Source organism: Camelus bactrianus, chromosome 18, assembly GCF_048773025.1.
Source record: "Camelus bactrianus isolate YW-2024 breed Bactrian camel chromosome 18, ASM4877302v1, whole genome shotgun sequence".
In the NCBI taxonomy this organism is placed as follows: Eukaryota; Metazoa; Chordata; class Mammalia; order Artiodactyla; family Camelidae; genus Camelus; species Camelus bactrianus.
In genome coordinates, this window is record NC_133556.1 from 1,853,980 (window position 1) to 1,870,689 (window position 16,710).

The 16,710-nt window shown below is 50.8% G+C and overlaps 1 protein-coding gene across 1 annotated transcript in view; it reads right to left on the bottom strand.

Annotated features, from left to right (window-relative positions):
• GNA12 (G protein subunit alpha 12) overlaps positions 1-16,710 on the bottom strand; it is an 81,325-nt gene that overhangs the window by 38,964 nt on the left and 25,651 nt on the right. Inside the window, exon 2 of the mRNA XM_074345578.1 lies at positions 2,537-2,752. Coding sequence (XP_074201679.1) covers positions 2,537-2,752 — 216 coding nt within the window. The remainder of the gene's footprint in view (positions 1-2,536; positions 2,753-16,710) is intronic.

A 16,710-nucleotide genomic window follows, 5' to 3' on the forward strand; every position in this document is an offset into this window, starting at 1 on the left:
AGCCCAGCCCTCTAGCGCTTCAAGGCTCACTTACTAAGAAAGCTTGGGGGAAGAATTCTGAAACTCAATTAGAACAGTCCCAGCAAGAGCACAGGCACGTTCCCAAAGGAACTTTGACCCGTGGTGTCAAGCCTTCCTGGAAAGTGACTGGTTCATTCTTCTTTTTTTCTAAAAAGATGTAACCAACACACAGCACAAGCTGACAGTTGCTTCAGGAACGCAAAGAAGTCTGGGCACTATTTTATCCCAGAGCTTTACCAAAGCAGCATTCCAAGCCTGAGAACTTGTGAGCCATGCTTCTACAGCCCTTAAAAAGCACATCCACTGGGCGACGGGCGGGGGGAAGCCCACAGGCAGTGCGGACGTGGACCGTGCCTCTGTGGGGGATGCAAGTAACCCAGAGTAACTCCGAAGCCCCAGACATCACAAAAACTGGGCACAACACATGTGGATTTTATGTGGGAGCTAGGCAGGTAATGCCAGTGATTCTTTTTATAGTTGGCATGTTACTCACTTAACCACAGGGTAATTTTCCTCTTAAAACCTCACACTCGCTTGGTTCCAAGGCAGCAGCACCCCCCCCCCACCCCCGTGGTGGGTGGCTCTCCTTCCTCTGCACCTGAAGCCCAGCCTCACAGCCGGCTTTGCCTAGCACTCCCTGGTAAGGCTACTAAGACTCAGCTCTTCTAAACACGTCAGGAGAAAATTCTCTGTAATACGCAGAACCACCTGACGTCAAGAAACGCTGCACTATCAGCATGAACTCCCTCCTCGGAGCTGAGTTTCCAACTCCATCTTCCTAAGCCAAAAGGATTGAAGGCATTTTCAGGAGAGCACGATGCCCTGCTGCTTTGAAACAGAAACCGGAAGGGAGTAAAAAATGATTTATAAGCCAGTGAACCTTTCTGAGTACCCAAGAAGTGCGAAGGGAAAAAGCACGAGAGGAGAGAAGCGGTCATGCTCCCTGTCTGCGCAGAGTCCCCCAGCATCCGAACGAGCAAATGCTTGGCTCATAGTCGGACAAGAGGAGGCCAAGCGAGGACTCAGCAGAGGGACCCGACTGCCCCGGGAACTGCCTGGTCCTCTGAGGAAAGACACACCTGGCCTGGAGTAACAGTCAGTCGTGACATGGAGCTGACCGGCTGCCATTTCGAGAGCACGGTCGTGAAGAGCAAAAACTGGTTCCATGTATTCCGGGAGCTCGGCGCCTGTTGACTTTCCCCGCTCGCACGGCGTGTTGGAGGGCAGTCCGATGGTGAGGAAGACGATTAACCAGATAACAAGCAAAGGGTTGTGCAAAAAACCAGCAGTGGTAAGTCCTGAAGCATGAGGCCAAGTCTCAGACCCCCTGCCCGGCTCCAGGTCTCACGGTCTCCGAGCCGGGCCTCTACAGGGGCCCAGCATGGCCTCCGCTCCGCCCCGCCACGGTCTGTCTCACGCACAACTGACAGTGAATTCTGGAAACACTGCCGATCAGATCTGCTACTTTCTGCTTTGGATACCTTGACGGCGCCTCTGCTTACAGGTAATTCCGAGCTGCTCAGTGTGGCCCACGTGGCCACGGTGGCACTGTTGGGTGACCTGCCCCTCCACCCCCGCCACTTTGCAACCACAGGGCAGCCAGGTGGAGCTGAACCAGCACAGAGGAGAGGGCAGAGCCCAGAAAAGCACGGAGAGCCCCTGCCCCACCCTCCGTCCTCGGCACTCAGTTCTGGGCCCGTCCAGTCTGTTTATCACTTAAGGTGGGTGGACCCAGGATCTCCGTGACCTGCAGACCAAAGCACGCTGGCCGGCCTCCCCCGGGGCAGCAGCGCTGCTCGGCCACGTGAGGTCCTGCAGCTCCCTGCCGCCCCTGCGGTCCCGCACCCCGTCCGCAAGGCTCCCTCTGCCGCCTCCCCCAGCAGCACCCCGTTCACTGCTGCCTAATCCAGTTACAGGAGAAACCCGATACTTTTCTTTGTATACAGTTAACGTTGAAGGATACTCAGGAAAAAATAGGATGGATGCAAACAGGCTAAATGCACAAAATCTTCTGTTTATAGACCCAGATCCTCAGATGAAGGTGACTAGGCCTTTTGAAATTATCAAACCTTAAAATGAAAGGAAAGAATCCTACGGGAACAACTTGGAAGGGTTCAGATTAGCTGCAAGACAGAGATCTGAAAGCACTCGTGACTTGCCAGGCTGGGTCTACATGTTACAAGCTGGAAAATTGTTTTAAGGAGGCATTAACTTCCTACTATGAGCAAGACCTAGAAAATTCGAACTCCTTGAGTTACACCAATCTTAATATTTTGCAAATCTTTGATATTCTTTAAACAAAAACATTTATCTAGCCTGAGTGAATTCACCGTGTCCCTTCTTGAACCAGTTAGCGTAATTTGCCTCCGCCATGTGTTTTTGTTCTTATGTACCAGGATTTAGAGCCACTTCCAGCTTGCCTGCACTTTTTACGGAGTTTTAAAGGAAATGCTACCAAAGGTCAAAATCAGTCATGAAAACACAGCCATGCAGCCCACAGAGAGGGCCCACTCACCAGCTGGAACTCGCTCCTCCGGCTGAAGGCTTCCCTGATGCCAGAGTCCCTCCAGAGCGCGCTCAGGGCAGGGACATACAGCTGAAAGGTGGCCGGCTCCACGGGCAGCCCGGCTTTGTTCTCGAAGGCCATGAGGAACATTCCATGCTTCTCGTTCTCCGAATGCTGCCAAGGGATGCCCAGCTTGTCTCGGGCGTCGACAAGGACCCTCGAGCCCTAGGAGGTAAAGGAAATGAAGTGAACTGTCACCGCGCCCCAAAGCTTAAATCGCAAGACAGAGCCTCGATGGGGCAGACTGTTACAAAGCAGGGAACTCATGAGCTGTCAGATTTGCAGCCAGGACGTGTCTCAGTTTGTTCTGTCCCAGTACGAATGCCTCACTCCCAGAACGTGCCGTTCTGAGGCGGGTGGACACACATACCACGTCACTCTCTGCCCTTTGCTGTCACTCATCTGAAAAGGTCCCCAAAGGGAGGCAACTGAACAAAGTCAGCAAAGCGACATCTGAAAATGAAGCACGAACCACGTCAATCAAAGAGACCGTGTTTAAAACGACGACAGCCCCAGAGCCAGCACCGCTGTCATCACCGTAGCCTGGCGGCTCCTCAAGACAGAAGGACACCCTGCTCGTCCCAACTCAACCGGTGGGAGAACAGACCAGGGCGGCCCACAGTCACCAGACGGGAGAGACAGAAAGGGGCCCGCCCCCTGAAACAGGAGCCTGGGGTCACACTCTAGATCTGTCTGTGGTGATGAGAAACCACGTTCCATTGTGTTGCTTATTTCCTTGCTATTAAAAATAAAGTTAGGATTTTCGGCCTTTTCCTTACCTCCCTGACGGGGTCAAGGTGATGGGGAAACAGCCCCAACTGAAACAGTATTTGGGGAAGTGTCCAGACTGGAAAATGCCGTCGTGGTGCTACCTGCTTCCCTGGGCAGGAAGCAGGTCTAGTCCACCATTCTTGGCTTAGTGCTTCAAAATCACAACACAGCGTCTTAAGGAAGTTTCCAAGTTGCTCCGAGGGACCCACTGGATACTCCCTGGCACCGTCAGGACCGGGTGAGCCAAGGGCAGCGGGGCCCCTCCCTCGCTGGGAAGGCCTTGGCCGGCTCAGAGTGGTCGGGGGGCCCTGTCCCCTAGCACAGACAGCACCAGGACATCACTGTCCACTTGGCACTTAAAAAAAAAGCTTTGTTGGAGTTTAAGTCACATAACACACAATCCCCCCACGGACAGTGCACAGCTCAGTGGTTTTTAGTTGGCAGTTCTCCTAAAAGTCCCACTTCCAGAACCTGGGGCAGAGCAGATGGGTCAGTCCTGCCTTCCGCATCTCTCTGCTGGAGCATCAGTTTGGTACCTTGAACTTCTGTTTCTGCCTTGAACCAAAAGCAATTAAATAGAGGAAGAATAGCCTATTCAATAAATGACGTTGGAGCAATTGGACACCCACAGGCAAAGAAAAAAAGAAAAAACCAAACTTTGACCTAAACCTCACACCTTTTACAACATTAATTCAAAATGTAAAACTACAGCATAGAAGAAAATCTTTAGGACCTACAGCTTGGTGGACAGGACTTGGACATGACACAAAACGCATGGTTCATAAAAGAAAAATGTCGATCACTTGGACTTCATCAAAATGAAAGCTTTTGCTCTGCAAAAGGTTCTTGAGAGGCTGAAAAGGCAAGTGAGGGACTGGTAGAAATTATGTGCCACCCACATATCTGACAAAGGACTCATGTTTAGAATATATAAAGAATGCTCAAAATTCAACAGTTAAAAAAACAAACAATCCAGTTAGAAAGTGGGCAAGGACATTTAGAGCCGCTTCAGCAGAGCGCTCAGCAGGCAGAGGGCGGATGAAAGACAGGATGTGCGAGTTCGCTGGCCATCAGGGCAAAGCCGACAACGGCTTTGCTAAGGCATCTCCACATCTACTGAAACAGCGAGAACGAAAAGCGCGACAGCACGGAACGGAGGTGAGGATGCAGAGGTGCGAGGTCTCTGACGCACTGCTGGTGGGGATGCCACGGGACAGCCGCTCTAGAAAACAGCTTTCTAGTTTCTTATCATGCAACCTATGAATCTCACTCCTGGGCATCTATCCCAGAGAAATGAAAACGTACATTCACACCCAAACCTGAGCAGGAATGTTCCCAGCAGCATTATTCACAACGGCCCCAGACTAGCAACAACCCAGATGTCCTTCAACAGAAACACTGAAGGTTACACTGTGGTACCTCTGTCCCACGGAAAACACGTCACCGATACAAAGGAATGAGTGACTAATGCACACAACTCAGATGGATCTCGGGGAAATTATGCCATCTCAAAGGGTCACGTACTATGTGATTCTGTTTATGTATTCTTCAAATGACAAATCAGAGGAATGGAAAACAATTTAGTGGCTTCTAGGGATTAGGGCTGGTAGAGGAAGGAGCGTGGTGTGACTGCAGGGGCTTGGGGGAGGGAGACCTCTGTGGTGATGGGGCAACGCTGTCTTGAAAAGCAGCGGTGGTTACACAAAACCACCCAGGCGATAACATGCTGCAGAGTCACACGTACATTGTAGCGATGTCAATCTCCTGGTTTTGACATTGCACTCTAGTCATAAAAAATGTAACCACTGGGGGAAACTAGGAGATACCTCTCTGTGCTATCTCTGCAATTTCCTGGAACCTGTAATTATTTCAAAATAAAAAGTTAAAAAAAAAGATTAACTAGCAATTACTAGCAATGGAACATATGTGCCATTTACATGGTGTGGAAAGGGAAGGTTACTAGAGGCCAAAGGAAGAGACTGGCAGGAAGAGGTGAGGCTCGGAAAATCCTAACCCGAGATGGCCTCACACTGAGCTTTGAAGTGCTGGTTAATTTCAACAAGCGGCAACAGTGGCTCAGCAGCTCTCCCAGGGGACAGACTGACAGACAAGACGGACAAATCCTCACCTCTCCTTCCGCCGCGCCCCCACTGCCCCCTCAAGCCTGCATCCTCTGAAGACATCACCTCCTGCCCGAAAGGACAGCAGTGAAAATGGTGAAAACGTTCGAGACCCCAAGGAGACAAAGACGTTTCATATTCTCCACATTACACACAAGTACCTGAGCACAGAGACGGGAGAAGAGGTTTCTCGGGTGAGATTCTTGCCAAAGGGTCAGGACTTCAGCCCCCGCCCAGCGGTCAGGTAGCCAGCCCACCTACCATGGGTGACGGCCCTGCCCGCGCGACTCAGATGCAGCAAGTCCGGCCTGACACACGAGCTAGCTACCTTTTCAGGGCTCTGTTTACACATTAAAAAGGTTCCTTCCCGAAGAGCATCACCTCACCCGTGGGTTAAACTGAGCCTCTGCCCCTTGGGGGTTTCTGTTGGAGGCGAAGGCAGGGAACCAGACTGGCCTTAGAAGCCTGAGCAGTCGTTGACCAAGACGGCTTTCAATGCTGCACAGACCCGGCCTGCCCTAATTATTGGGGTGAACATAGGTTTGGCTTAAAAAAAAAACCCCAGTGCATCCAAAAGCAGCCTGTGTCCCCACTGCACACCGCCACCTAGGCAAGCTGGAGCCGGTCCAAATCCACTTCACCCAGACACGAAGAAAAGGCTCCTTATTTCTCTCTTTAGAAACCCAGGGCAATCGGCAGAGCTGCTGACGAACTCTGGGTTCTACCAGTTAGCTGTGATCCATCTTCTAGGTCTTATTCACTTCATTTGGAGGAAAAAGGCATCAAGAAAACAGACATCTCTCTTTTGCCCTTATTTTAAATTATTCTAGTCAAAAACTACTCTCTGCTAACTTTGTTCTGAGTCCCCCAGGCTGAGCTCTAGGGAAGTTTTCTACTCTGGGACGTCTGCTTAAAATCTGAGCCCACTTTTTCCTTCCTGTTTAGAAAGAGCCCAGGGTCTCTGGAAACGTTATGCTCACTACACTCTAGCGGAAATGACAGCTGTAGAAGGTCCCTGTCAGGCCAGAGAGCTGCTACATCTTAAAAGTGAGATGCTGATATGGCAGGAAAGCACAATAATGAAACCCCTTGCCCACGCTCCCCAATAAAGACCAACCTCCCAAACACAAAGACCAAGAGAGCCCCAAATCCACATACCCCCAAAGGAAAAGGGAAACCCACCAAGGCCAAAGCAATTTGCCAAGGTCTCGTCAACGGCTACTTAAAAGTGCTTATTTCACGATAACAGTGCTACCGAGGTATTAATTTTTAAAATAACTGGACATTTTATTCAGCTACTCAAATAAAAACAGTTGAAAGTCCAAAGCAGATTGATGACTTCACCTCAATACTATGTAACTCTTTAAACCATTCAAAGAACATATTTTGAAGACAACTTATAAATCCAGTAACTTAAACTTCTAGTCACAGAACAGGTTCCCTGTCTGCTGGGGGTGTAGATTTCGGGGGGTTTCGGTTTTACTGGACAAAGACCAAAAATTGCAAATCCTGTTATATCATTTCAAAATAGATTTTGTTACTTTAGCTCCTAATCAAACCAAATCTTTCTCGATTAGTCATTCCTTACTAAAATCTTCCCACAATAAATACTAAAGCTGAGAGAAAGAGAGAACGCAAGTAGGAAACTAGCTTCTCTCCAGAGCGAAAGTCACGCTGGGAAGGCGCCGGGGCCCTGTGCTCCCCCCGTCAGACAGCAGCGTAGGTACTCGGGAAGCTCCGTTTGGGTTTTTTTTAAACCCACTAGGCTGAGCTGTTTGCCTTTGGCCACCATCCAAATAAGAGAAATGCTGCCAGAAATGTAAACAGGATACGTTTCTCTAAGTTAATGAGTCCAGCCAGCAAAGGCAGAGGGCTCCCCCAGTTCCTGTCTGAGGCTGGGGCGGGGATACCTTCCAATTCAGAGGTCGGAAGAAAAGTCAGGAAGGGAAGCAGCAAACAGCAAACCGGCCATAAGGGCGCCATCATTTCTACGACACAAAGCTGGACAGCCTCCTGGTCCAGCGTCCTGCCCCCACCACACCCCTCCTCTTGGGGGCTCGTGGGGACAAATGCACTGTTCCAACCAGAACAGACCATGCCGCACCACGCCCCTTCTCCAGGAAAGCCACCTACAGAGCTCTTCCTGCGACTAGACTGAGCTGCCTGGCAGAGAGAAGTGCCAGGTGATGGGGAGAGGCCAGAGGGTGGTCCATGCGGCGCCTGCCGAGAGCTTCTGAGGCAAGCACAGGAGCGGAGCGGAGCATCCGAAGCGTAGGCCAGAGATAAATACCGTAGTCAGGGGCAGAAGGAAGGCTGCGGGACGGTCGGAAACGTCACCATCAGTGAGAAAAGTAGGCTAAAGCCAGACTGTGGCGAGCTAAGAGGTCTGGAATGTACTCTGTAGGAAGCAGGGAACAATCAAGGCTCTGGGAGGAGCAGGCCGAGGTCAGGGCTCGGCCGGCCTCCAGACTCGTAGGGAGAGGAGCGAGTGCAGGTGGGGGCGGGCGGCAGTCACGGGGACACGAGGCTCTCACGTGGGGAGAGGACACACGGGAAGAGGAGACCTAAAAGCAGACAGCCGGGGATGGCTCGGGAGGGGTGGGGTCTGGGTAAGCTTACGACAAATTAAATTTAACGGGACAATGGGAAGTCCAAGGCAAAATCTGCAGGAAATAGATGGAACTGTAAGAAAAACTCTGGGTTTAGGAAGTGCATGGAGAAGCAGACTAGAACCAATAGCTTTTTTCAGCTGCCTGGAAAAGGCTGGCTAGCCTGAAAGTTTAAAAAAGAAGAAAAAAGAAAAAGGAATTCCACAGCAGTTCAGAACTCCTGACGTGTCCTAAAGGGGAACGTGCAAATCCACGCGAAGTCTCAGAACTTGGCTTGCGAGACCACCTCCTGGAGCCACGTACCGACCGACCTGTCTCTCGTCCGCTCTTCCAGGCTCCAAGCGCTGGGAGCTCCTTTACTAAACATTTCACTGAATGTTATAAAGACAAACACTGGTCCGAGGGGGAAATGAAGCCTTCCTAGTAAGTACAGAAAACAGTAAAGAAATCTGAGAATAAATAAATACTAAATATCATTCCAAGGGGGGGGGACCCCGTAAATATTGCAAACGCATAACACGGCTTGATGTGCCAGTTGAGTGCTTTCAAGATCCACATTGTGAAATAACTTAGTGAGAAATTTAAAAAATAAAAACACAACGGTAACCAGCTGAACCATGAACTGTAACGGTAAATGCTCACAGAACTCCTGCTCCGGTTAGAACAGGCAGTGGCGTGCGGAGGTACACATGCGGATGGGCGGGTGGGGGGTGCGTGAGAGAGAGAGCGCGCGCGCGCACGCACGTGCCCTGGGTCCTGGTGGTAAAACGTGTTCTGTTCTGTTGTTTGCACTGCGGGCTGTAGTCTGAGAGCCCTGGTCACAGGCAGGCCCTTTCTCGTGCCTCCACCACTTCAGATCTGACAGAACTGGGCTGAGTGTCAAATCCAAACAGTAATGAGCCGCGTCTGGCTTAGAACCGCTAACGGAGCGGAGACGCTGTGCGAGGAGCTGTGAGAAAGCTGTGACACCGCTGTCCTTTGGGTAGCACCCCCAGGCTGCTGGTTTGGATGAAACACAGCCGTGGGTCGGCATCAGCGTGGAGTGCCAGGTGAGGGCCGGGAGCCGCAGCGCTGGCGCATCTTCCACCCTAAAGGCACTGACAGGGCAAGACAGCCTTTAGACCTGTCCAAAGAGCAGACGCGTGTAGTCTGTGGCGGCGGCCACAGCCCACGAAGCTCATGCTGGAGCCCAACTGCTGCCTCCCACCTGTGCGAGCTGGGGCTTGTGGCATGTTGTCGTGGTAAGTGGATGCTCAGGGTCGCAGGTGGGCTGCCTTTCACAGTCTTTAAATTCTGACGCAGGTGAGCAGATGAAACAGCGTATAAAACCCGAGTCCTCCCGACAACCGAAAGGCTGTCCCAGAGACGCTGCAGGACGTGCCACCACTTATCACCGAGGACCTGCTGTGCGAACAGGTGTGTGACGTGCTCACTTCACTGCACAACAGCATGAGGTGCGCAGTACGGAGCCCATTTCACAGATGAGAAAACTGGAGCTCAGTCACCCAGCCGTAACTGCAATTCGGTGACCCTAAAGCTAGTGTTTTTTCACCTATAGTCTCTTCCTCTGTGGGTGTGTCTGGGGAGATAAGGGAGCAGAGAGGCAGGGGCTGCCTGCGTCCCACGCAGCTGACAGCAGGCACTGAGACAAGGACCATCTGAACTGACCCTCGACAGGCCCAGTGTTCCTGGTATTCTCTAGATTTTTTTTTTTAAAGCAGTAATTAAATCTAGAAGTATGGGATTATGCTGCATGCCTGGCTAAATTACAGGAAATCAAGTAAATTCAGATTCTACTCTAATCCCCGAAGAGTAAAAACCCTTGACACACACATGATCCTGGCTGCTCCGCCCGGCAGCGCGGTCCCGGCCACCAGCAGCCACTGCACAGGGGAATGGGGCCAGTCTCAGCTGAGATGTGTTGTAGGTTCATACTGGGTTTTAGAGACTTACTATGAAAAGCAAACGCACTTTATCTCTTAATACTGATTACATGTTGAAACTATAACATTTTAGATGTTTTAGGTTATTAAAATACATTATTAAAATTAATTTTCTATTTCTTCTACCTTTCTTAATGTGGCTGATTTAAAGTACATACGTGGCTCCCATGACGTTTCTTTTGGACAGCACTACTTACAGGAACGTTGCTTAAAATGGAATTTGTTTCTTTCGGATTACAAAAATGTTTTTAGTGTAGAAAATACAGGAAACATAGAAATGCATAAAAAAGATAATTAAATCCTCAAAAATATCACTATCTAGAAATAACCTGTTAACATCTTAGAATGTTACCTGAATCATTCCGTATATAAATTCGCTTTGTGTGTATAAACATTTTCTAAATTTTTCAAAACATTTCTAGCAATATACCACAAACATTTCCCCATGTCATTAAATACTTCAAAATTTCAAGGTCTGTAACTGCTGCACAGCAATCCAACATTAGGACGTGCTAGAATTCAACTGATCCCGTGTCGCTGAACATTGAATTGTTTCTAACGCATGCAAAGTGTGGACACGCCGCCAGGGCCTTCCCGGCGCAGGCAGAGCTCACTCCTCTCCTAGAGCCCTAGGAGCCAAATCACAGAGCTGCTGGGTCAAAGTGTAATGCACACATTTTGAGGAGTTTTACACATTTATATTTGGTAACTCTTCATTTTCCTTTAATAATTTCCCCCAAATTCTTTTTTTCAATTGGTCTGTTTGCTTTGCTAAAATTGTCCTCTAATAACATTTAACCAGTCACATCCTCAAACCATAGCTTCAAGAGAAATCACAATACTTAGTAACTGAGAATGAAGTGACTATAGTGTGTGTGTACTGACAACCCAGAGTTAGAAAAAAAATTGAAAATTAACAGACATTTGGTTTCTATATTTGAAATAAGCTTTGATATAAGTATTCATTTTTCCCTCTAAGTCCTATTAATAATAAACATTATCAATAAGCTAAATACATTAATAAAATAAATGAATGATAAATAAAATAACAGAGAAAATATTCAGAAAGTGACCATTAATAATAACAATGCTTGAGTCTCCCACGTGTTTAGAAGCCTCTCACTTCCAATGGGAGGGTGAGGATTGGTCAGCAGTCTAATAAAATAGCTTATGTCAAGACATTGGGGAAAATTTAAAACATTTAGCCTCAGTTCTTAGAAGTTTCCACATCAGGAGAGCCTTGAAGTTGATGGGAGAGTTACCAGCAATTTGTGTCTATAATCAGACACCCCTTGAAGTAATGAGGGTTTGAGGTAAGGTGTGCGAGGCGGGGAACAGCCAGTGTTCTCGCCCCTCCAGTCTGAAACCACCTGATGGAGAGTCTGCAGCTGGCTCTAAGACTGACTGGAGAACAGTTAAAAGAAGACAAAATTCCTATTGCAGAATTCAGTTACTCTGCCACTCAATAAAACTCAACGGTAACACAAACAGCACCAAAAACGCACTGGACGTGTCCAAGAGCTAAGTGTCAGCGTTAGGTCGCCTGCACCGCAGCACTTGAAGCAAATCCAGTCTTCGGTGTTAAACGGAACTGGTGAGAACAGACGGGAGAGGGCGGCTCCTCAGCCCACAGGCCTCCGGCAGCCGAGCAGCCCGGGGAGGGGGCAGCGAACGCCACCCTCCCCCGTTGCGGGCCGGCAGCAAAGGCCGGGCACTACCTTCAAACTGCCTGGAACTTGACCGCTTCCTGCCACTCCCACGGCTGCGGCTTTGGTCCAGCCACCGTCACCTCTCACCTGGATTACTGCACGTCTTCTAACTGGTCTCCTGCTGTCTGCATTTGTCCCCATCGGTCTGCTCTCAGAGTAAGTCAGGTCACAGCACTCTGCCCAAACCCTACCAGGGCCCCCATCTTTCAGAGGAAAGGCCCAGGCCCTTACAGAAGTCCAGAAGGCCTGGCCTGGCCCTGTTACCTCTCTGACCCCATTTCCTCCTCCTCCTCTCCCTTGCCTGCTCCACGCCAGTCACACGGCCGCCTGCTTCTGCCTCGGGGCCTTGGCACTTCTGGCTCTCGATGCCTGAAACCCTTGTGCCCTAGATCTCCACACGACTCACTCCTGTCTCCTGTGGGTCTCTCCTCAGTGTCAGCTTAGCAAGGCCATCCCTGGCCATCTTGTCCACTACCTTCTCCCACCCCATGCCAACCCCTCCCATCCTTTCCTGGCTTTCTGTCTCTCCCCAGCACTTACTGCTAACGTGGCCAACTGTTCACCCATTTATCTCGTTCATCACATTTCTCCTCTCACTGGAACAGGAGGCCCCTGAGGGCAGGCTCCTTCCTCTGTCCTGCTCACGCCCGCATTCCCAGGGCCCACACACAGATGACCCACACTTGTCAACAGATGAACGCACAGATCTCAGGTCCTCGTCTGCTGAATAGGCACTGACCGCCCTGTCTACCTCCCAGCCTGCAGCGAGGAGTATCTGAAGCAACAGACACTGTCCACTAACAATCAGATTGGCCTTGTACCGAAACTGGTCAGACAGTACCCCGACCATCACCGGTCATTTCAATTTACTTCTCACTGGAAATCTCACCACCTGAGGAGTCATTGTTGAGGTTAATAAATTAACACTGGCCCATACTTTACTTGGAGGCAATTTAGTTATATAATGGGTCTGGAAATCTTCTTTTAAAACTATCTTCTTTTCATATGTCAAAGATAAAAGAAAAGCCTGTTTACAGGAAGAGTTCAACCAAAGAGACAGCTTAATTTACTGTAGCAAGGAAATTAAATCTGCACAGTAACAGTTCAAACAGAAGCAATTTTCACACGTATCTATATTACCTCTTTTATAAGCACACGGATGCTTTTATGACTAGTAAGACACAAACAATTCTTCGAAAGCACACTGAGTTTGGAGCAGCTCTCCGGTGTGAGGCCTTGTCCTAAGCAAGGATACTGTAAATGCAGCCACCTTCTCGTGGGGAGAAGCTGTGAATCAGAAAGGGGTCAACCCCAGAAGGGGAAGAGATCTCGTGTGAAATACCTAGGTTAAATTTTTAGGGGTCACTGAAATGGGTAAAAAAAAGAAACCATGTCATTTCCTTTAGGAGGAACTTAGTCCAGGATCCGAATAATAATAATAATTGTAAGAATAAGAAGAAAAAGCTGGCCAGCAAAGGACAGATCCTAGCAGATCTGTAGGAAGGCCAGATCTTAAGTTAAAAATGGGGATGTGGGGCCCCAGGGAAGATCTAATTCGCAGGGACACCAAGGCAGCAGCTCAGCCTTTGCAGGAGCAGGAGCAGGAGCAGGCGCAGGCGCAGAGTCGGGAGAAAGGGCCTCCTGTGTGGCCCAGTGAGGGGACTCCATCTCCCACAGCAAAGGGAGGGTAGAGTCAGAAAGAGAACGCAGACTCACGGAAGCCCAAGCCCGAAGGTCCGGGACTCAGGGCGTGGAGGCTCCCGGGGCCGGGTGGCACCGATAGAAGGGAAGGGAAGGCTCAGCTCCCCCCCTCCGGGGGGCTGGCTCCCACCCGCCACCACCTGGCTCCTCCTCGGGCGGTGCCGTCGCTCACCCGGCCCCGCAGCCCCCAGCTGCCTGCCTGGGGGAGAACCGCACCAAGTGACGTGGAAGGCAAGCTGGGACTCCACGCAGGGCACAATGGCTGCTTCTGATTCCTCAGAAGAGCTGTATGTAGTGACCACTGCTGTCACTGCTACCAAATTTTTGTTTGCTATACACACTTCCTATAAAATCACTTGAGAAGAGGCCTCCAACTACAGTCGGTGGACGCGAAAGGGCTCGGACGCAGCAGGTTATAAAGCAGCAGACTGTGAAGGAGGGTTCTTTCCACTGACCGGCTCCCGCCGAGCCACGCCCGGCCCGATCTTGCCCGGCCAGCCTTCGTGAGGGGACGCGGAGCCGTGTCGGTCTCGAGGGCCGACAGCGCCCGCCGGCTGTGCGCCACGACCCAGGTGCTCCTGTCAACTGACTCTGCCAACCATTAAAGACAGTCCGGCCACCACACCGACACCAGGGTCCTCTCCTTAAGAAGCACCTTCCTTCAAGAGCCAGGTGAAGGCCCATTTTTTGCTTCCACATAAAACTAAAGGAAATCTGGCACTTAACACGTAAAGCGCTAGTTATTCAGGGTGTGGGGGGGGGCCCTCCGGAAAGCTGCCCCGTAACACAATGCTACAGCTTCATGAGGAGTCGAAAAGGCTTGCACATCCTCAACAGAGCCCGCCTTTCAGAGGGGCCTTCGTTAGAAACCTGCGAACTGAGTTGAACCCTTTGTTACTAATTCCACGAAAAAACTATTTTCAGTTTCCAATTAAGGAGGAATACTTCTTTAAGGACCCACATCTGCTTTTCCTCAAAATTATGATAAATCACTCAGACAGTGTTTTTCTTAGCTAACTTTCCCTTTCTTTTAAAGCTGCTAAGACACCAACATAGAGTCTTCAGACCTTGGTCATTTGCTAAAACCAGGTGACTTCATGCTCCTGGTCAGGCTTACCCAGTTTCTACAACTTTTCCGAGGCCACATGAGCACAGACATTTATCACGAACCTCAAAGTCTGTCTAGATAATGGGGGTGGGGGGTGGTCAGAAAAACACAAACAAAAAATCCCACAAAACCTCTACCTTTAACCAATGATAAAGTTGGCAAACAAAGTAGTCACTCAACATTTTTAAATGGGTTTAAAGATAAAAACATATCAAATCAAAAGAACTTAGTACCCTTCCAGTGTAACTGTTTCACCCCCGGTAATAAGAGGCAGCGGTTTGTTTCCTAGCTCTAAGGTGACACAAAGCTCTAAGGTGACACATACTTACCCGCTTTGATGAAACCACACCTCTTGCTCAGAAGGATGATGGTTTTTATTTCTTTAAAAATTACTTGAACAGTAGATGAAGCCACAACCACAGTACACATTTCTTCGGTTATAAAGGGGTACCTGGCGCCAAGTCTCCCATCTATTGGGTCCTGCTGCCACGTGTCCCCTCCGCAGAAGCAGCAGCAGGACAGTGTGCTGGGGGCTTCCAGACACCGGGAGACTGATGCCGGCGAGGCACGCCTGTAACAGCCCAGCCACACCTGCCGCATCTGAGAGGACAAGTGCCAGCTGTCCCCAGGGGGCGGGGCAAACAGGTGTCAAAGGACATCAGATGGAACCGGAGCTGGACGAGTGCTGTGCGGTGTGAGGTGGGACTGGAAAACTGAGCGACACTGGGATGGGTTAGCCGGTTTTGAGACCTGTGGCCCTGGCTGTCCCTGCCTGTCTGCAGAGGCTGCTGGGTGGTCACACAGGGATGGAGATGAGTGAGGAGCCGTGTCTACACCGGGCGGGCCAAGGCGGGGCTGCGCGGGGTCGGCGAGTGCTCAGAACAGCACCCTCATGGCTCCCCGCAGCTGTCCCGACTCGTGCGGGTCAGCACTTGTCACTCGGAAACCCCATAACCTGAATTAAAGACAATTCATGACCCAGAATGAGGGCTCCTCTCACCTTCGTCCAGGTTCACAAACGAGGGCAGAGGCACAAACAGAAACCGTCAGGGCATTTCCTTTGCAAACATGAAGTCTTTGCTATTGGAGAGTCACCTTCTCAGGGAGGCCTCGCCTGACCATCCTATTTAAAACTGCAACCCCCAGTACAGAATTCCTTCTTTCCTTTTCCTGTGTCTTTCCCGGCCCAGAATCTCACAGAACCTCAGAGCTGGAGGCCCTGGAAACGGCGCTGGGTCAGCTCCCCAGGCAGGTGTGAGGTCCTCACAGGTGGGAGCCTCCCAGCTGCACACGGTCACCAGGCTTGTGTGGCACACTTGCGGAGCGGATTCCCGGACTTCCCCCACAGACCCCACCGCACCCTTCCTGTGTTTCCCAAAGCACCCCCACCCCCGGCTGAGATGGCTCCTGTGCACCCCCGGGAGGCCACACGCTCTCCAAGCACAGTGCCCGTGACACAATGAGCTTTTATTTCCAGCGCCCACAGCAGGCCCCCCGCACCTGATGAGGAACCCGTTTCCCTCCCTTGGCAGCCCCTTCGGCCCAGCTCAGTGGGTGCAGAGACGCCAGGTGCCCGCACTGCGGCGGGTGCCGCGCACGCAGCCGAGACGGGCAGCTGGGCCCGGCCCTCGTGGAGAGCGCCTGCTCCCAGGGGAGAACTGCAGTGCGCAGGTCAACAGGAAGGCAAGCGAAAAACCCGCAACCCAGCCCCAGGCTCCGAGCTCCAAAGGCAATCGATACTCAGCCGAAAGCAGCATGAAGGAGGCGGCTGTACCCAGGGCGGTCAGGGAAGGCCACAGAGGTGCCACGTAAGCTGACCCTGAGGACAGGCAGGAGCCGGCCACACGGTAAGCGGCAGAACGAGACTTCCCAGTGGAAGGGAAGCAAAGGCCCTGGGGCTAGTGTTTCTGACAAAACACATCAGAGAGGCTGGTGCTTGGTGAGCGAGGGCAGAGGGGTGTTAAGTCAGTCGTAAGCCACGTGTGGGGGCGACAAAGGCCGCTTTGGCTCCATGTGGGTCATCTGGATTTTTCCTTGACTACAGTTTGAAAATGTATGAAATATAATTCAGAAACAGGAGAAATTTAATGTCAAAGTGTCACTTTATCCAGCAGTCTGAAAGCTGGCCCAGGTGGACTCAGAAACGGCCTGCTGGGAAGCAC